At 42.5% G+C, this 22493-nt stretch overlaps 1 protein-coding gene across 1 annotated transcript in view; it reads left to right on the top strand.

The window, feature by feature from the left end:
• Positions 1-20831, top strand: part of TMEM123 (transmembrane protein 123) — a 39887-nt gene extending 19056 nt beyond the window's left edge. The window contains exons 3-5 of the mRNA XM_075851533.1: positions 1866-1961; positions 4831-4978; positions 19814-20831. Coding sequence (XP_075707648.1) covers positions 1866-1961; positions 4831-4978; positions 19814-19838 — 269 coding nt within the window. The 3' untranslated portion in view covers positions 19839-20831. The remainder of the gene's footprint in view (positions 1-1865; positions 1962-4830; positions 4979-19813) is intronic.
• The last annotated feature ends 1662 nt before the right edge of the window (positions 20832-22493 follow it).

The raw sequence follows: 22493 nt of genomic DNA, 5'->3' as shown, positions 1-22493 counted from the left end.
ATAATTTCATAGAGAATACATCTTATCTTGGAACTCTACATTGTGCCACCCCTCTGTTGTTCTCGTTGTAAATGATTGAATAAATTGACAGGTAGGCTTTACCATTCCCCTTGCCAATAGGGTACACAATATGATGGGATTGATTGGACAGTCTCCGTGTGTAGGGTCCTGCCCGATTCACAAAATGACTAAAAATGTCCATCTGTCAATTCATTATTTCCAGGAACAACAAACTAAGAAAAGGTGCTCAAGAACTATCACAAGGGGAAGTATTTACTAAGGCTCTGTTTACGCCTCGTCATCTGAAGATGTACAACGTATACGCCGGGTGAACTCCTAGGGCATACGCTGAACGTATTCATAGGGCCCAATGCACCCGGCGTTTACCAAAAGTGTCTTCCAGAACAGCGGGCTTTTTTTTTTTTTTTTTCTTTTGTATAGGAAAGCGTAGTCTGCTGCTTTTTTCTTTTCATGGGGATACAGTACAAATGTGTGGCGCTCGGTATAATTATTATTTTTTACAATGGGCCATGTATACAGTGGCATACGTCACAGCCTTCAGTCAGAGGTATACATGTGGGAATACTCTGATGTACACCGACGGAAGACGAAAATGAACATAATCCGTCTTAAACAGACCTGTCAGGAGAGCTGACCATGCCTCTTTAAATCCATTTTATATAGACCACATAGGTGCCAGATTATCAAATATTCTGGATTATCAGAGTTTTAGCAAAGTGTATAAAAACGACAGTACCTGTAAGGTTATGGAACGTACAGGAAGAACGCCGCTTCTATGAAGTCTGCCGCTTTTATTGTTTTAATCATTTATCTGTCGTCTGCTTCTCGTCTTGTGACATTTCAGATTATTTTGCTGTTCTGTGTTGGATTGTCAAGATTCATTAGATACAGGGTTAAAGTGATTTAACTGTATAAATGATAAAACGTGTAAGGCCCCCTCCAGATCACATTTTGACCTTTCAGCTCCTGACATACACAATAAATGTGTCCATAGAGCTCCATTAGTCCAACGGAGGCCAAATGATTGTCTTTTTGGCCTCCGTTTGGCTGGTACGTCGGAAAGCTCCAGTGACGCAACTGTCTATATATGGTCAGTTATATCACTGGAGTGTCCTACACAGGGCCGGAGGAAGCACCACCGTCCTCCGGAAGTGCTCTGCCCAGGGACCATATATGGACGTGTTGTCAGGAGCTTCCCCAGGGTTGGTGTCTCCGGGCACTCTGCAAGGGTGTTTTGGCTCTTCAGGCAAATTATCCCACTGTATGCATAAACAGTGGGTTTCATTGCAGCCTTCCGCCAGAGGTGTACGCCGTACCCTCTATGTATATCTCCGATGCAAGGCAATTTAACATGTGAAGGGGCCTAAAATGTTAAGGTTTGTGTTCTATGACCTGCTGTCAAACTTATTGTCCTGTGGTCTCGCACATGATAGATTTTCGTTTATGTGGGATTTCAGGGCGTGTTATAAAGCAGTTTTGGATTTCTGGAGCCAAGGGTGTGGATTGTACAGCCCTTGAAGAGAGAGGGCCCAGCCCTGGTTGGTCCCATCCCTGTTATCAGTGGGTAGGGAAAACCTGTGCAGGACTATCCTCTCCAGGATCAGCATTGTTAGTAAACAAATCGCTTGGGGAAATTGACTGAAGGATCTTGAAAAGAGCATGGAGGGGGCATGAAAAATGTCAGGCTTTTCTATCTTGATAGGCAAATGCCGGCACCGTAATGGTGAGCCCATTTTGATCATTACTTTGGAGCCCCCTCTCTTCTATGTTCCCTTTTAATATGTATTGTATTTTATAGGATGGATGGACAGATTTACTGTCTTTTTTTTTGCTTTTATTTTTAGGACCTCCTGTGACAAATGCCTCCACCACAACAGTGACCAGTAAAGCAACGGTGACGACCCCAGCTGTGACCGCCACCACCTCCAGTCCTGTGACCAGTATGTATTTCTGTAAATATATTGTAATACATTTCCTTGGACCGCATATAAAAACACATATTTTCCGCGCAAAAATCCCTGACGCATTTTTGCACGTTCATTATTCTGCATGGATATTTTCCGGAGAGTGTGAATGGGGTAAAAAAATAATATACCCTATTCACATACATTGCCTGCAGAATGTTAGTGGATTCTGTCAGGATTTAGATGAGGCGTCCCGTGCCTAAATCCTGACCGAATCCTCAGCGTGTGAACATGGCCTTACAAATTTCATCAGGTGATTGTAAGATCCACTATGTTCATGTGGAAAAACTCAGAAGTTACCATCTTCAGCAAATTGTAATATACTAGCAGAAGAGGATTCGGAGGATTGGCTTACCTATGCTGATTTATTGGGTCTAAAGGAAATAGTCCCCTGAAATGCTCATAAGTAATGAGGTGACAAGTCGCGTGCCTAGATGGCTTTCCTGCCCACTGCCGGCTCTCGTACATAAGACGCTGCCTAATGTCAATTTTATATCATAACGCTATAAGTACATTGTATTCCTCTGGAGAATCGGTTACCATCCCCCCCAGGAGAGATTTCTGTTTGCTAAAGTGATTATTGGCTCATTGACAACACATTTGTGTGATGCAAATTGGCTAAAGTGTCTGTTTCTAGGAAACGCCAAAACGTTAAGACACGGTCCAGCAAACACAGCACATAAAATACAAGATCTACATAATAAATTATTACAATGGCAAACGGTTTACAAATTTCCTTTTTAAAGGGGGCCTAAAAAGCAGTATGAGAGACCCATTAGTGCATTCTGCGGTGTTCCGTTAGACGTGCAGCTCTGGTAACATTTCTGGTAGGTCATCATGACAACCCTTCCACCGCTGTGCTCTTATGTTTCATAGCGTTCACACAGACTTTCAGTGCGTTCAGATAACATCATTGTGCAGGTACATTTACTCCTGAAAAAAAAGACACACGCACAAAATCATCGAGAGAGTCCGACAAACACTTCATAGGAGCACAGAAGTCAAACTCAAAATTAAAGGAGATATTTCGCCTAAATATGATGACCTATTTAAGGGGAGAGCTGCTCCCGTCCTCACCGATGACTGCAGGTGACTTTGTATACATGGCAGCCGTCAGTCACTGGTGAGGTGGGGGGAGCACTCCCCTCATGAATACAGCAAACTAATAAGTATGAGAATCTGGATTAACCCCTTAATGACCGCCGATACGTCTTTTTACGGCGGTCATTAGTGGGCTTTATTCTAGAGCGCCGCCAAACTACGTCGCTGCTGTAGAATAAAGTAAACAGAGCAGGGAGCCGTGAAATCTCCCTGCTCTCAGCTGCCAGAAGCAGCTGAGGGCTGGGGGCGTCCCTGCTCTGCCGGGTGAGATCGATATTAGTATCGATCTCACCTGTTTAACCCTTCAGATGCGGTGCACAATAGCGAGCACCGCATCTGAATGGTTTTGCAGAGAGGGAGGGAGCTCCCTCTCATCTCACTGACACCCGGCGATAAAATCGCCGAGTGTCTGTGTCTTCTATGGCAGACGGGGGTCTAATAAAGACCCCCAGGTCTGCCTGCAGCGAATGCCTGCTAGATCATGCCGCAGGCATGACCTAGCAGATGCCTGTCCGTTTTAAACGGACAGGCAGTAATACACTGCAATACAAAAGTATTGCAGTGTATTATAATAGAGATCGGAGGATAGGGAAGTCCCCTAGTGGGACTAGTAAAAAAGTAAAAAAAGTTTAATAAAGTTAATAAAAAAAAAAAGTGAAAAAAAAAAAATGAAAAACCCAGCTTTTCCCCTTACAAAATGCTTTACTATTAAAAAAAACTACAATAAAGCAAAATAGTTACACATATTTGGTATCGCCGCGTCCGTAACGACCCCGACTATAAAGCTGTTACATTATTTAACCCGCACTGTGAACGCCGTAAAAAAATAAAATAAAAAACAATGGAAAAATTGCTGTTTTCTGTTAATCCTGACTTCAAAAAAATGTGATAGAAAGTGATCAAAAAGTCGCATCTACTCTCAAATGGTACCAATAAAAACTGCAAGTCGTCCCGCAAAAAACAAGACCTTATACAGCTATGCCGACGCAAAAATAAAAAAGTTACAGCTCTTCGAATGTGACAATGGAAAAATCTAAAAAATGGCTTGGACATTAGGGCCCAGAATGCCAGCAGGGGGAAGGGGTTAAGATTATAGGTTGGACTTGATGGACCTGAGTGGTTTGTTTTGTTTTTGTTTGTTTTTTTCCAATCTCATCAACCATGTAACTATTTACTCTTTGATCACTCTTATTAGTCAAACACTATTTTTTTTGTGCCATTTGAGTCAATAATACAGTGAACTTGTCCCCATACCATCCCGCCCTTCAATAGGAGAGCATAGTCTGATGACCGATCCGCATGAAGTTCTATTAAAATTTCAGATTGTGGGTATTTGAGAAACGTCATGAAGATAGACTGGCACTTCTGCAGGGGTTAAACAGTCACTGCACGTAGTTAGCATATATTCACCAGCCTCACCGGTCAGATGTCCGAATATTGATACCGAGCTCAGCAATGGTAGACTCCAGGGAGCAGTCAATATCTGCAGTTCGGGGCAGTCCGTAACGTTCTGGTTGTCTTTGCGTGGAGCAAGTAGGACGATGTTCTTATTACATTATTGGATGTGGCACCCAAAGAACGCCAAACTCCACATGTATACACTTAACTGACCATGTGCAAGTTCCAATGTGAGCGTTGATGTAAATGGTGATTTGGATCCTCTTGGAACCACCAGAGTACAGAATGTGCCCAAATTCACTGACCGTTTTTCTTTAATTGCTGATTCTTCATTGTATTTCTGCAGGTTCGATATCCGCCTCATTACAGGAGAAATCTGGATTTGACCTGGGCAGTTTCATAGGCGGTATCGTTCTGACACTCGGCATCCTGGCAGCGGTCTACTTTGGTTGCAGATTTTATAATTCAAAAAGAGGCGTCCGCTACCGCACCATGTACGTAAATCATTTTTAATGAGCTTAGGATAAATTTGGTTAGCCCTGCGGCTTTAAAGGGGATCTGTCTGCAGTTTTAAGGGTATGTTCACACGCGGAGTCAAACCGCTCCTGATTTTCAGAAGTTTTTTAAGCCACTTGCGATTTTTATGGCCGTTTTTGGAGCTTTTTTTCAAAAGTCTATGAAAAACGTCCCAAGAAGTGATCTGCACTTTTTCGCAGCCGTTTTTTTTACGCAGCTGTTTTTAAAAACGGCTGCATAAAAAAACGGCCCGTCGGAACAGAACGCTGTTTTTCCCATTGAAATCAATGGGCAGATGTTTGGAGGCGTTCTGCTCCCGATTTTTCGGGCGTTTACAGCCCAAAAATAGGCCGTGTGAACATGCGATATAGGGGCTTGTAATGATGACTCGCTTCTTACTCTGGTAAACTTATTCCTCTGTATTGCATAACATGTGATATAGTTTGTCCTGCTTCTGATCTGTCGTCTGGCTGCGTTATGGCTCTGCGCCTGCACTCTATATATTATTAGTTATGGTAGCGATGTTATAATATCCATCCGTTTTTAAAAAATAATCTGGATTATCCAATAGCACTATACTAGCCACATATTACACTCATGGGCACCTTCATGAAATTTGACATCAAATCGTAACGTTAAGTAAAAAATGCATAAAAATTCATGTTTGTGGCTAAAAGTCTGACCCCACCAAGCCCTGCGAGGCACAACGCCTCCAAAAATAAAAGTTTAAGATGTGCACTGTTTATTCATGCCACACACACACACACACACACACACACACACACACACACACACACACACACACACACACACACACACACACACACACACACACACACTCCTCAACATTGAAATTACAACATCAGGAAGGACACGCCGGAAGGTTCTGCAAATGGAGGAAGTAGCAGGTGTCGCCAAGATCTGCAAATTCTGAAATGTTCAAGCGCCGAGCTCCAATCTGGGGCATGTGTAAAGGGCATAAAAGCCAGATTGAAAGCAAAAATCGGATCAAGTGGTGTGGGATGATTGTGCGATGCCTCCTGTTCGTCGACCAGTTATCGCCACTTGTCACTACTGAGAGGGACAAAATCCTTGAACTGAGACCTTGGTTTATCACTCCAGGAGATCGCTACGCGCCTAGGCCGAGATGTCAGCACTGTTCAACGTTGCGTGTCCCGGAGGTTGGGAGAGCAACGAATGGGAATGACCGCAAGAGGTGCGAGGAGGCGAGTCACTGCACGGACAGATCGTCTGATTGGAAGAATGGCGTGTAGTGATCCATTCTCTACTGCAAGTGAAATTGGACGTCACATTTCAAGCCTAGGACGGCAACCAGTGTCAACACAAACCATCAGTAGGCGTTTGCTTTACATTGGGCTATGAGCCAGACGTCCAGCCTCAGGTGTTCCATTGACCACACGCCGCCGCTCTCAAATGCTATCATGGTGCAAAGCAAGATGGCAATAGAGGTCTATCCTTTTCAGCGATGAGTCCCGCTTTTGTCTCGGATGCAGCGACAGCTGCAGATTGGTCTGGAGACTACGTGGGCAACACCATGAAGAGGCCTTGACAAGGGAACGTCACACCGGTCTTACTCCCGGGATTATGGTGTGGGGTGGCATAATGTACGGTAGTCAGACCCCTCTAGTCTTCATTTCAGGTACACTAACAGCTCGGCGTTACATTGATTTGGTTGTGGAACCAGTGGTACGGCCATTTCTCCAAAGTGTCCCAGAAGCCGTGGACAACACCACGTCGCATGTTGCTCGTATTACTGTGAGCAGCCTGCGTGGCCTAAACGTGCTTCCATAGCCTGCATAGTCTCCGGACTTGTTTCCCATCGAGCACATCTGGGACATCATTGGATGGGAATTGCAACGGGAGCAGCCAACAGCGAGTCTTGATGATTTGGGTGCCACATGCATTCAGCGTGGCATAACATTCCTCAGACCACCACTAATAACCTCGTTGATAGCATGCCGAGGCGTGTAAGTGCCTGTATTTCTGCATGTGGCGCTCCTAGTCAATACTGAATAAATCAAGATCAAATATTTCCATTTTTTTATCATTTGCTTATTATTAACACGTCTATCGATCCTGTGATTTCCACAATTCCAAAACTTTTCCTTCTTGGTGTTGCAATTTCAATGTTGAGGAGTAGATCAGTCGACACGCACATAATCACCAGAACTGCCGGCACCAAAGATCTCCGTGGCCTAGATGCTGGTAAACCTGAGTCCTGGTGTCTGTCCATATTCTCACCCCTGTAGTCGGGGGGGGAAAAAGCACCCCCCCCCCTAAATGTGATAGTCATAGAGCACATATAACGTGATGAAAAGTTCCTGTAACGCTGCCTGGGGTCACTGGTAAGCTGTATAGGGGAGAGATGACGGTAACAGGCTGTGATCTTGTTATCTTTCTGTCTGCTCTCACTTCAGTTGTCACGTGATGACGTCATCGCTGGAGGCCTGGGTGTATAGAGATTAAGGGCAGAATAGGGAGCGCCAAGGGAGGGGGAGAATAGTTTTAATTTATTTTTGCAGACCGCTGTTTTTCTGCAGGCAAATTCACACCAAAATCCCCACGATTTGGTTTCAGATTTTTTCTTGTGGCTTTCTGCCTCAGTTTTCCGAAGCAAATCCGCAACGCGTGGACGTAGCTTTTATAGAAAAAAAAATTGTTTTAACGTTTGAAGCCAGTGTAGCGTGCCAGTCTCCGAGAGAAGTGTCCTCTGGGCAACTCCCTTCCGGCTTCCTATTTGTGTATAGAAAGACACCTGTCAATCATAGTGAGCTTGACAGGGAGAATTACCCAGTGCTAGAGGTTTTCCCATCAGAGGCCTTTGTAGCATAGACAATTGAGGTGCCATAAATGTCTGAGGTGTGTGGTATAAGCCGTTCAGTCTGCCCTGGCAGAGAGGTGGTCATGCATAATTGGTCATTACATTGATGGAGAGTGACTACGTGCCCGGCCATCTCTCTGCCAAGATTCCCAATGTCGGTAATCAGAATTTTATAGATTAGGCCATAAACTTCTTTGAGAAAACTGCTGTATAAGATTTCCCAGCATTCCTTAACACAGCGAGTTTGTCAGATGCGTCAACCGAGAGTTGTAAATGTTATGCAGCGAATCTCCGTGAAGGTGGCCGTTCCTGCAAATCGTGTGTACGCTTGGGTTTACGCAGTACTCTGCTCCACCAGCAGATGTCAGTCAAGTCATTGCTCACGAAATGCTGCTTCTAGATATGGACGTTGTTATATGGACGTTGTATGACGTTCTTTGTAGTTTGTGACCTACTAGAAAGTGTGGACGATATCTTGAGCTGTTCATACCCATTATAGTCCGAAACATTGCCAATATCGTTGATCTTCTGTATATGGGACAGTCTGACACAGGAATAGGGAGTGTAGGATTTCAACATGCCCAATCCTTTCTTCCCCCTAGATATCTTCCACTGGCTTGCTCAGTTGAGTAGACATTTATACCGTCTATGGCACAGATTTTTTATTAGTCTTTTGGTTTTTAACCCGCAAGGGGACTTTTAATTAACTTTTTTTTTAATTCTATCTAGTATATTATAATCTCGCTTGAATTGCAGGAAATTGAGTTTTCTTTGACCCCAGTTCCTAAAGGCGAGTGATCATAGTGCCGTGTATGTACGTTGCTGAGCGTTCAGTACCGGCTCCTGGCTTGTACATTTGCGGCTGTGGTCAAGAAAGGTTAAACCCCTTTTACTGCCAAGTACGGATGGAATATGATGTGACTTTAGAACGCTTGCCACATCTACAATATAAGGAATAGAGCGAAGATCTTCTATTAAATCTTCGCTTTCAAATGATACCATAGATCCATCCAGGTGCAATATTTGGGGTGCAGCACTCGTTTGAATTAATAGCCAGGATAATCGAATACATTGAGGATAAAAATACTTTGGATTTTATCCCCGATTTTTTTTTTTAAATCAAACTTCACCTCTTCAGTCACAGATTTCGCCAACAATCCCGGACAGAATATTGCAGCATGCGGCGTTATTTTGTCCAGAAAAAAAATGACAGAACCCGTTAAAGTATTGTCAGTCATGTGATGGAACAGTCACCGCTGTAACTTTCGTTATCTGATCCTATGACTGAACAGAACGGAAATGAAAAATGGCGATGTGAACTTAAATCTAACGGTTTACTGGCTGAATCTTCCCATTTAGGGGGGGGGGGGCTTTCTTTTTTTTTTTTATACTAAAGGGGTGATGAGCAGTTCTCACTCCCACCACTTAATTACGACATCTTTAGACTTTGCTACTTGTTTACCGTCCTCCAGATCGCTGATATTTTTGGTCCTTTCTTTTCTGGTTATTAGGTGAAGATATTTGCATGGAGACAGAAGTGACCTGTATGAACTCTGGACATCTTGTACTTTTGAGGAGGTCTTGTGTGTGTCTCTATGCTTGGCTCAGACCTTCAGTAAGGCTCCCACGGGCGTGCCCATAATCGCAGCCCACGATTGCAGTCGCTGAAGGCCGCCCACATTTTCGAAGTATTACACAGTATAGGAGCACGGCCCGTGAAATACGAAAAATAGGACATGCTCCGTAATTCCCGGCACGGATACGCATCCGTAGCTCTACGGAAAGGTGTCCGCAACCAATAGAACCGAATGGGTCCTTAAAACCGCGGTCGTGTGCCTGGCCTCAGATTAATTTTCTGTGCATTTTTTTTTTTTTAACAAAATGCTTCGCTTTGATGCAAAATTGTATGATGGTGCCCACGATTGTAAAGTTCTAGGTGGCATTTTCATGTGCCAGGTGTCTTCTTTCAGATAATATATTGGTATGGCAGGAAAATATTATTTCATAATTCATGTTTTATTTGTGTTATTCCTATAAATAGTCCGTCTTCAATGAGAAGGGAACAGCCTATGGCTCCCAAATAGACGTGATCTAAACCAAAATAGAACAAAGTGTGTGTGTGTGTGTGTGTGTGTGTGTGTGTGTGTGTGTGTCTGTCAAAAATATGTTTGTTTATTCATTTAAGCAACAACAAAGATAAAAACACAAATATATAATGTATTACAAAAAATACCAAACACCAAATATACAACGCCACATTGGTTTCCATGGAGTGAGATAGGATATTGTTTTGCTACATTAGGTAAAAGCAGCATGGCAAGGAATATACGTCTATAAATAAAGGTCAGTGCATATCACAATAGAGGTGTATGGAATCATCACCTTACATGCATATAGTACTGAAACCTTGCCAGGAAAATAAATATTTAAACTCTTCCTGAGGAGAACTAAGTAGAAACGCGCGTCGAGGCGACATACGCGCCAGTTACTGCGCTGCGCTTTATTTCATGTGGGTGAGCGTTTAATGTTTTCTTTTCCTGGCAAGGTTACAGTGCTATATATATACATATTTGATGTCCGGTTTTTCAAGGTGATGATTCCATACACCTCTATTGTGATATGCACTGACCTTCATTTATAGACGTATATTCCTTGCCGTGCTGCTTTTACCTAATGTAGCAAAATAATATCCTATCTCACTCCATGGAAACCAATGTGACGTTGTATATTTGGTGGTTATTTTTTTATTTTTTTTGTAATACATTATATATTTGTGTTTTTATCTTTGTTGCTTAAATTAATAAACATTTTTAGAATATATATATATATTAGTCTATATGCTCCTTTTGTTCGATTTTGGTTTATATCTGGTTTTATTTGTATATCAAAAGTGTAAAAATTGTTCTGGCCGCAGAAGGGATGAAGAGATTATTCAGAACTTAGAAGGGTTTTCCCATCAGAGACATTTGACATACCCACAGGATATGTCATAAATGTCAGATAGATGCAGGACACACCTCTGGGACCCCCACCAATCTCTAGAACGGGGCCCCATAAACCCCGTTCTACCGCTCTGTCTTGTGGCTGAATTCCGACCATGAATTGCAGAAACGGCGTAACCCCCATCTATCTGACATATGACACATCCTGTGGATATGTCATAAATGTCTCTGATGGGGAAAACCCCCTTAAAGAAAATAAAACGGAACAGTGGAGTCATCTGCACACGATGACGTTAATGTATTACTTATATATTGGCATAGTGAAGAGTAGAAACTGGAATACCCTTTTAACCCCCGACATGGAAGCCAGTAATGTAAATGCTTTCAGGGATTTGGTAACTAAATAAATATTGTGCAAGGTGCATTATTTCATTTGTCCATTATTTGAAGTCTGACCACAGGATAAGTCATCAGTATATTATTGATGGGGGTCTGACACCCGGACCCCACACTGATCAGCTTCCTCCTGTGGACAGGTCATCAGTAAGAGAAACCGCCCCAAGCCCGGACAACCCCTCTAAATGCCAAATGCATACAATGCGCATTATGTGTGGATTTGTCACGTGTGTTCTCCTACAGCGAATCCGCAGCGTAATACAACGCCAGCAAAGTAAATGAGATTTCAAATAACCTCATCTACACGTTGCAGAATTTTTCTGCAGGTCAATTGGCCTGCGGTGGATTTTGTAAAATCCGCAGCAGGTCAATCTATCTTGTTTCTTCTTGCGAATTGTATCTGATAAGTTTATTAACCGCACCAAAATCCGCAGCATAAAACCGCACCTATTGAATCGGGCATATATACTACAGACTGTTGCCGCATATATTTAAGGTATGTATATTATGTCTTATAAAAATAAATCCTATTCAGATATTTAGATCTGCGGCATCAAGTGTTGTTGCAAGTTCATTTATCGCGGTCTTCAATCCAGAATCCACAGGTGGCGCGTCCTTCAGGAGGGAACTGCGCTCGATACAAGCAAGGTCATGGGAGACTCTGAAATCCTTGGCTGCTCATAACTACTGTAGACAAGGAGGCTCCGGGAATATGGGCTTCTAAGTAACAGTAAATGTTTACCGACCGGGGCCAATCAAGATGAACTAATATAACTAATACGCAAGACTGTACTTGTAAAAGAGTTTCCAGTCTACTGTGTGATTGGGGGGGGGGGGGGTAATGCAAAGAGATGGTGGTGCTGTCAGACACAAGTATCTCGCTGTTTACAGAACGTTTTAAGGTCAGATTCACATTTAAAAGGGTTGTGTTACTAAGACTTCTTTCCATTTGCTTTATTGGGGCATACGGACGTCATACCATCCCGGATGTGCGACAGTTGGCTGATCGTTGCATCGGCTCCATTTATACAAGTTGTCAAGATCTGACAACCCAGTTGTTTTGTAGCACGAGTGCTGAGAGGGGAAAAAACACAACTGCTGTGACCCAGCTATAAAGAATTTTTAGTCTGGTCATTGCTAATTTATTATAATTTAAAGTTCTCCGTCACATAGCCAGGGAATGTACACGGAAATCATAAAGGCCCATAGCAAAGCTTGAAGACTCCACCAAATGTACTACGCCTTTATTCATGCTTGTGTCCACCATTCTTTTTTCAGGTAAAATAAAAACCTTATGCTGATTAATTTCATAATATCTCTGTATAGGGGGCTCTGTTTTTCCAGCTTGATAAGTTTTATTCTGCATTCGGTCACCACCAGGGGGAGCTAACTCATATGGATTCATACAGGTGGTATTGAACGCGATGTATAAATCCTTACATAGTGAGCTCCCTGTAGTGGCAGCTGCTTTGACCGTTTCACGTCATGCATTGAAAGCCATCGCTGGACCTGCGTCTCATATGCCACTGTGAAGAGCTTTTAACATGAATACGTATGTAATATAAACATATGTCTCCACAGGGAAAATTATTATACGGGCTAGGTCACCAGCAAGTGCGTATTTAGACTTCCCCAATGTCAGAATAGAAACTCCAAAATACATTAGAAAAAACACAGAGAATAAGGCCCCATGCACACGAACGTGTTTTTGCGTCCGCGATTCCCCCACAAATCCACGGGAGAATTGCGGACCCATTCATTTCTATGGGCCCATACACACTATTCGTGTTTTCACGGGTCTCCGCAAATCCGTGCCGCAGAAACTCAGGACATGTCTTATTACGGCCCGCAAATTCGATGCGGACATGCCCATAGAAGTCAATGGGCCCGTGGAAAATGCGGGTACACCTCCGTGTGTCAACCGCAGTTTGCGGAAGTGTTGCTAGTTCTGTCGTCGTCCTGTTTTACCTAGGCTTTTTTTTTTTATCCGCATTTTGCGGATTACATACGGATGAACTGCGGATTACATACGGATGAAGTGCGGAGGACATTTCAAGGAAAAACGGTCCTGGAATTTGTGGACCAGAAAAACACTACGGTCGTGTGCATGAGTCCTAAGGAGTCATGTACTATTAGAATATGATTTGCCAAGGGCATAGAAAAATAAATTTTATTAGACAATACAGATTACATATAGATTAAAAGGTAGACTACAAATCAGACAACTGTATACCTCCAATAGCGTAGGAGGACAATAGGAAACCACTAGTATATAGCACAACAAAGGAAGAAAAAACTTCCAACAAAGGAGGCTGTGTGAACTATTCTAAGGCAGAAGTCAGATAGCAATGCATGACTCAAAGCAAAAAAGCAAAGTAAGGTGTCTGAGTTGATCGTACCACAGGTACAATCAATCTCATAATAGTGTTGATATGAAACAGAGTAAGAGATGAGTACTGTCAGTTACATAGGCCATATTTGCATATATACAAGGCGTCAATCATTAGGTACAGAATATCTAAGCCTCAGTGAAGCACACAGAACTTCCCAGAATGTAGGTATAGGTATAAAAAAACGAGTGAGTTCTATAGGGCACAAGTAGCGTTACTAACCCATGTGATTCCTATGATCCAGTAACTTTCCAGGTATGGAGAGACCCCAACGCGCGTTTTGCGTGGATGGCTTTTTCAAGGGGTATACTACAGTATACAGTTGTCTGATTTGTAGTCTACCTTTTAATCTATATGTAATGTAATCTGTATTGTCTAATAAAATTTATTTTTCTATGCCCTTGGCAAATCATATGAATACGTATGTGCAGCTTTTTTCTTTGTGGGAATTATTCGCTTCATGTGAACACCCTCAAAAATGTTTTGATGTGAACTGGTAAATGTGCAGTTATCCCATATCCTGATCTGCTAGTCACCTACTTAAATGGGTTTGGCGTAGCCAGACAGGACTTGCTTTTGGGCGTGTAGTAATAAAAACAATCTTAAGTTGAATAACTGGGTGTTGACTCATAAGATCTGGTTTATTTCGGAAAATTGTATAGATCTAATGAAAGGGTGACCATTCCTGTACAATACTGTCACGTAAAGCTGCTCATACAAGATAGGACGTCTATTACCCAGACCAGAGTATGTAGGAAAGATCAGTATATAGTGGAGCAGTGACTTATCCCCCTCCGTCGTCCCCTCCGTCATGTGACGCAAGCACTTAGTCGGCAACTCGGGCAGATCTTCAGAGCAGGACGCTCCTCATGCGTTACCTGGAGACAATGGCTGGTGTGTTGATGTTTTCTGAGCCAAATCATTATGGAGTCTGACGTCCGGTTGCGGTAAGCTTTAGGACTGGCTATGAATAGACTGGAATGGAAAATGATATAGCCGAGTTAGATAAGTATTGTTTACAGTGAAATGATCTGTCGCAAGGGCCGCCCGAGTGTGGTCTCTGCTCCTAGCTACAGAGATACAAACACGTACACCCATGTGATAGAAATACATAGGGAACTGCAGCACTCTTGTGAAAAAATGCCAAAAATCTACATTCACCCATTACTGCGACTCTTCAACCTTCTCCATGAGGACTTTTTCGAACAATGGAGACTATTTAACCCTTTAATGACCGACTGATTTGATTCATTTTAAGATCTGGTTTAACAGCTATAAATTGTGTTATTTTACAGACAAAACATACCTAAGTACGCCACAACAATAGGGATGGGCCCCGGGCTGTCTGACTTTTGATAGTATGGGCTCAGATGGCGTCGCAGGGATTATATCTTCATGGGGATTGTGAGATCATATCGTATAATTTCACCTTTATACATATAGTACAATCATATTTAATACTTAAATAAAAATACCAGTTTGATACAAGTATGAACAGGTGCAAGTCCTGAATGCAATAAGAGTACGCAAGAGGATTAGGGTTGGCACTACCGCACGCCGCAATAACTCCGAGATCTGTGCACTGCTGGGCTCTGTGGTGCTTTAGCTGACTATGCGGCGGTGCTCCATACGGACAAAGTGTCAATTCTAATTTAATTCAAGAATGAAGAAAAAATGCATGGCACTCTCTATAAGAGCTGCTCCTTTAAGAAGTTTTGCAAGAGGACTGTGTTGAAACGAGAACAACAAATCGTTCAATCTTGGACTTTCTATGATTAACAAGTAGCAGTTTATTTCTATTCTGATTAATTACTCTAGTAAATGACTCGGACCATAATGTTTCTCCATAACCCTTTCCCTTCACCCCTATCCATAAGCTCCATTGACTGTTCCAGGAACGTATCATGGTTACTATTAATTCTCCAACCATAAGAATTGGCCATATGGGAGTGACCATTTTACATGTGGGGGTTGGTAACTCTTAAAATGTAGGAGTGCATTCGAGGCTGTTGGCTTCGTATAGCCACTCGTCTGTAGTCCCACTCCATCTGACATGATCTTAACATCCAAGAATTCTACCTGGTCCTCCAAAATTAGCCGTAACCTTCATATTTAACTGGTTATTATTGACATAAGCTGTAAATTGCCCAAACTGCCTTTTAGTCCCTGACCGCACTAATAAGACATCGTCTATACGTCTGGTCCGGTATTGAATAGACTGGACAGATGGATTGTGAACGTTGCATATGCATCTTTCCTCCCATAACGTCCAAAACAAATTTGCAGATGTCTGTACTATTGGCGTCGCCATCGCTGTCCCGGTTCACTGCACGAGCTATTGGTCCCCAAATTTGAAAGCTTTGAGTGAGCACATAATCGGAGACTTCACAGATATAACCGACACACAAATCCCCTTTACCATTGCTTGCCAGGTATATTTAATGGCCTGTATAGCGGATTCTAGGATAGAGACTGACCAAATCAATTGTGGCCAGACTGTATGTCATTCAAAAGGTGGCAAAATTTGTAGTAATGCATTCACATCGAATAAATATCACTTTTAAGTAGGGGGGGGAAATACCAATCCAAATAGCACAACTGGTTCAGTGTTGAACTCCTACCTGCCACGAGCGGCCTCCCAGGGGGATTAGTACGTTTCTTATCAACTTTGGGCAAAAATTAACAATAAGGTTTGGCCGGTTTATCTGACCAGAGACTATCTGCCAGTTTGACAATCTCTCACCCTCGCAGGAAGACTCTCTTCATTTTAAGAGACCGGTTTCCTTTTTCTATATTGGGAAAGCGATTTGCCCAGTATTCAAGCTGTTCCGCGAACATATTTACTCTTTGGGTAAAGGAAAGCCAGCACTAAAGTAGATTAGCCATATGAAGGATGTGCACCCGGGTGATCCAAAACTATTATCGTTTGTAGCTTTCCAGTGAGAGTTCACCCTAGTAGATGGTAGTGACTGGCATGTCAAACTGCTGAGATGTGAAGCCATTGGATCATTAGAACGGAGGCTTTAGGACTTTTGGGTCCGAATGATATAAATTACCTATCGTCTTTTCTTAAATCCGCTCCATCAGTTCGTTTGACTTGTTTATTTGTATTATAATAATAATAATCTTTATTTATGTAGCGCCAACATATTACGCAGCACTTTACAATTTAGAGGGGACATGAAACAAAACAATATCAGACATTACATAGTGACAAAGTTCATTTACAATTCAACCAGAGGAGTGAGGACCCTGCTCGCAAGAGCTTACAATCTATGAGGACATAAGGGAGACACAAAGTGTAACAGTGTTTGTTCTGTACAATGGTCCGGCCATTTTTATACACCTGCGGTGGTGACATAAAGCTGCATGAGCCGGTCACCAGCCAGTATTCGTGTATGACGGACATGAAGAGGAGTGTGAGGGAATCTTATTCTGATGACTAATCTAAAAGGAGGGCCATGGAAAGGAGTCAGATTAGGGAATGTTATAGGCCGGTCTAAATAGATGTGTTTTCAGGGCACGTTTAAAACTGTGGATATTGGAAATTAATCTGATTGTCTGGGGTAGCACATTCCAGAGGACTGGTGCAGCACGAGAGAAATCCTGGAGACGGTAGTGGGAGGTTCTGATTATGGAGGATTTTAATCTAAGGTCGTTGGCAGAACGTAGAGCCCCGAGTAGGGTGGTAGACAGAGATGAGGGAGGAGATGTAAGGAGGTGCAGCACTGTGGAGAGCTTTGTGGGTGAGAGTAAGAAGTTTACATTTTATTCTGAAGGGGATGGGCAACCAGTGCAGTGACTGGCACAGATTAGAGGCGTTGGTGTAGCGGTTGGTCATAAATATGAGCCTGGCTGCTGCATTTAGGATAGATTGGAAAGGGGAGAGTTTGGTGAGGGGAAGACCGACTAGTAATGAGTTACAGTAGTCAACACGAGAGTGAATCAGAGCGACAAAGAGTTTTGGGGGTTTCCTCCATAAGAGAAGGCCGGATTCTGGAGATGTTTTTGAGGTGAAAAAGACAGGAGCGTGAAAGTGATTGAATGTGAGGAGTAAAGGAGAGATCTGAGTCAAAAATATCTGTATTCTGGACTTGTTTATCTAGATTGTTACACTTTGTAATTGTTAGCGCTTGTGCATGGCTGGCTATTTAATAATCGGTACACTTGATCCCAGAAGACCTTGAGAGAGTCTGGAGTAGGTGAACCGGCCCTAGACTGACTGCTATTTGCATGTCTCCTATTTTTAACCGGCCTTGTCACTTGCAAATAAAGAGCAGAGATTGATCTTTAAAGGGTGAGTGCCGTGCATTTCTTCTTTATTGCCAAATTTTTTGAGTTGATTTACCGGCTCCCCAGGAGTGAAATCCTTGATTCACACTTACTAGAAGTGTTGCACCACAAAAACCCTGATGAAATGGCCATGAAATACATGTTTCCTGGTACGTTCCAGTAACCTTTTTATGTTCCTGGAACTTTGTTGGCTGCCATCATAAAATAAGTGCTGTGCGGTATACATTTTGGCAGCGTAGTCAACTTTGTTATTCTATACAACCACAAGAAAGCTATGCTGATGCATACCCGCTTGGCGTGGGCCTACGTATACGTTCCGTGTATGTTTCAGGAGTTTTCTCAGTGCATACGCCAAACATAGGACTCTAACACTGTGAATAGAGACTTAAAGAGGCTCTGTCACCAGATTTTGCAACCCCTATCTGCTATTGCAGCAGATAGGCGCTGCAATGTAGATTACAGTAACGTTTTTATTTTAAAAAAACGAGCATTTTTGGCCAAGTTATGACCATTTTTGTAGTTATGCAAATGAGGCTTGCAAAAGTCCAAGTGGGTGTGTTTAAAAGTAAAAGTCCAAGTGGGTGTGTATTATGTGCGTACATCGGGGCGTTTTTAATACTTGTACTAGCTGGGCGCTGTGAAGAGAAGTAACATCCTCTTCTCTTCAGAACGCCCAGCTTCTGACAGTGCAGACCTGTGACGTCACTCACAGGTCCTGCATCGTGACGGCCACATCGGCACCAGAGGCTACAGTTGATTCTGCAGCAGCATCAGCGTTTGCAGGTAAGTCGATCTTACCTGCAAACGCTGATGCTGCTGCAGAATCAACTGTAGCCTCTGCTGCCGATGTGGCCGTCACGATGCAGGACCTGTGAGTGACGTCACAGATCTGCACTGTCACAAGCTGGGCGTTCTGAAGAGAAGAGGATGTTACTTCTCATCAGAGCGCCCAGCTAGTGAAAGTATTAAAAACGCCCCGATGTACGCACATAATACACGCCCACTTGGACTTGTACTTTTAAACACACCCACTTGGACTTTTGCAAGCCTCATTTGCATAATTACAAAAATGGTCATAACTTGGCCAAAAATGCTCGTTTTTTAAAAATAAAAACGTTACTGTAATCTACATTGCAGCGCCTATCTGCTGCAATAGCAGATAGGGGTTGCAAAATCTGGTGACAGAGCCTCTTTAAACACAAAAACAGATGTGACCGGTTGAGCCTAATTCCAGTCTATGCAGAGCTTGGACTTAAACCGAGGCGCTAAATATTAAAAAGAATGTCATCTGAAAATTACACATTATTGAAATCCTGGCTTTTTTATTAACTTTTTTTATTTTTTTGGTACTATCCATATAAACAAGTCTTGGAATATTTCAGTTTTCACACTGGCCACTAGAGAACAATAGACTGATACTTGCTGCAGCTCACTTATCTGCTTTTCTGTGTAGACTGGGACAGAGTCCGCAAAGGTGGGGGATTTATCGATGGCTGTATTATACTGCAGGGGGCATAGATAAGGCAAGATAGCAACACTGTAAAGTACTCCATCACTTCCTAAAGACTGCAATAGTTTGACCTTTCTCTGTACATTAACTCTTACTCATTTTTGCTGCCATAAAGCGCACCATCCTGCTGCACTAGCTTTACAGACCATACAAGAGAAGTGTCTCTCCAATATGGCAGTTCCTAAGGAAGTTTTTAATGCTAAAAATAAATAAATAAATAGGACGTTTAAAAATAGAACAAACAAGTTCTTTCTCCTACAGATTATATCAGAATCGGATTAATGAAACCATTAATAAGGAGATTATTTTCCACACTATGGCTCGGCTTCTATTGCTGCAGACAGTACACCATGGTTTTAGTTTAATTGGACCAGGTCCTGAACCTCCGGCTGCTATATGTTCATTGTCACTCATTCTTATTTTTTTTTCTCCTATTTCAGAGATGAACACGAGGCCATCATTTAAGGATTTTACTTATCCCCATCTGGAATGCTCTTGCTTCATTGGAAGATGCTGTTGTACAAATATAAGCTTCAGGTAAACGCTGCAAATGGATCCAGTTGTACTTTGCATAACCGGCTAATGATACACGGGACTATTTGTTTTGATTAAGACCTTCAGGACAATCTGTACTCAGGCCGGCATTGCACTCGGCTGAGACACCGCTTACCTTTGCGCTCGATCTTGGGGACTGTGCCATAAGGATGAAGGTTCCTGCTTTATGGGTTTCATCATCGTGTATTCTATACAAAATTTATTTCAGTTCCCACATTTATCACTGTGTGCCAAAATAAAGGCAACAGTCCACTGCTGTGGCACATTTGGGATAGCAGTTGTTTAGCAGTGGAAGCATTAACGGGATGAAACCACTTCCCGGCATAGTTTATAGTTCGTCGCTTCCATATCTTAACAAAATTACACTTGGGGATTATCATATACAGCAATTTTCTTCACAAAAGTCCTTTATAGCTCCACATATGAAGGACACCATATCTCTCCCCACTGAAGCTTAAAACTGACAGCAGGAGATTCTGCTGTGGATGTAGGGTGCGCCAATTGCTAAGGAAACTGTCCCACGCTGAAGCCTCAACTGCACATGAACTTTGCCTTCGCAACCGTCTCCGCCCCGTTCTAGTTATTTGTGCTCACGCTGCCTCCCGGTCAGTTATTACATGGTCCGGAGTTACGGAAACAGCTTAACCCCCATTACACTGAATAGTTACGGAAACAGAGTCGCTCACATGCTTCGCTTTTTCTGTAGCTCCTAACCATTTAATCGGGAAGTGGCCGGCAGGCAGCGTAAGCACAAAAAGCTAAAACAGGGTTTAGGGAGCCCAGTCCTAGAGATAGGTGCGGGTCCCAGAGGTGGGACCCGCATCTATTTGACATTTATGGGAAAACCCCTTTAAGGGCTTTAACTTTGCATGCACTTAAAGCGGCTCTGTCACCACATTATAAGTGGCCTATCTTGTACCTGATGTGATCGGCGCTGTAATGTAGATAACAGCAGTGCTTTTTATTTAGAAGAACAATCATTTTTGACTGAGTTATGACATATTAGCTTTATGCTAATGAGTTTCTCAATGGACAACTGGGCGTGTTTTTACTTTTTGACCAAGTGTGGGTTGTGGAGAGAAGTGTATGACGCTGACCAATCAGTGTAATACACTTCTCTCCATTCATTTACACTGCAGATAGCTATATCGCTATGTGCAGCCACATAAACACAGTATAACGTTACTGCAGTGTCCTGACAATGAATATACATTACCTCCAGCCAGGACGGGATGTGTATTCAGAATCCTGACCGGTTCTGTAGCGGCTGTGATATATTTACAGCAAGGCCAGCGTAATCTCGCGAGATTACGATGTAACCTGTCATTTCAAATGAGATTATGCTTGCCTTGCTGTAAATCTCACAGAAAAGATTCAGAAGTGTCAGGATTCTGAATAGACCTCACGTCCTGGCTGGAGGTAATGTATATTCATTGTCAGGACACTGCAGTAGCGTGTTAGTGTGTTTATGCGGTGCACATTGCGATATAGCTATCTGCAGTGTAAATGAATGGAGAGAAGTGTATGACGCTGATTGGTCAGCGTCATACACTCTTCTGTACAACGCCCACTTGGTCAAATAGTAAAAACACGCCCAGTTAGCCATTGAGAAAGTCATTAGCATAAAGCTAATATAGGTCATAACTCTGCCAAAAATGATCATTTTTCTAAATAAAAAAACACTGCTGTAATCTACATTACAGCGCCAATCACATCATGTACAAGATAGGCCACTTATAATGTGGTGACAGAGCCGCTTCAAAGCATTCTGTATGGACCGTTATTTGAGAATATTTCATGGCACGCTGAACTAAAAGCAAACTAGGAACTGAATATAATGCAAGCCTCATTTCCCTTTTTGCAAGAATATTGGTAAAATGAGCTGCAAGAGAAGGAACAGAACGTTATGTGCTAAGTGTAACGTCTCACATTAAATATTAAAATAAATAAAAACAAAATATTCCTTTTATGCACAATTGATTTGTAATGCTAAAAGTCACAAACCGGACAACTGGCTGTTTCTGGAAAAGCTGGGTGACCACATGGCTGCCATTACAGCTCAATCGGAATGGCTCATCCGGCTATAATGCAGCAGGATTTGCTCTAGGCAGACGTCCTATTCTTGCTTCCAGCATTGCTGGGTGATGTCAGCCCAGCTTTTCCATAGACTGATATAAATTAGAAACTGTAAAGGTTGTGTTTTTTGGGGTTTTTTTTCTACTTTTTATTTTGGGAGTGAATTTTTATTTTTGCTGTTAACAAGACTGTTGTAAATAATTTTCAGCATCTGTTAGTACGTTGTCATAGCATTGGATTTGGGGGGTTTTCGTCATGATTTTGGCTTTATGATGTTTATTACTTTTGTTTTGTTGTACTATGTACTAGAGAAGCACGTCTTTTCTGTATATGCCCCGGCTTTATAATACTTAGGTACATAGTGCAGCAGCGTTACTCAGTCTTTTTTTTTTTTTCTTTTATGCCGTCTTGCGTTCTATATAGTCATAATAAGATGAATTGAGGTGCCTGAACTTCCATCCGTTTCAGTCATCCGCTTCTAACCCACAG

Source organism: Rhinoderma darwinii, chromosome 2, assembly GCF_050947455.1.
Source record: "Rhinoderma darwinii isolate aRhiDar2 chromosome 2, aRhiDar2.hap1, whole genome shotgun sequence".
Classification (NCBI taxonomy): Eukaryota; Metazoa; Chordata; class Amphibia; order Anura; family Rhinodermatidae; genus Rhinoderma; species Rhinoderma darwinii.
Note: the sequence above shows the minus strand (reverse complement) of the source record. Positions and strands in the feature narration are given on the sequence as shown.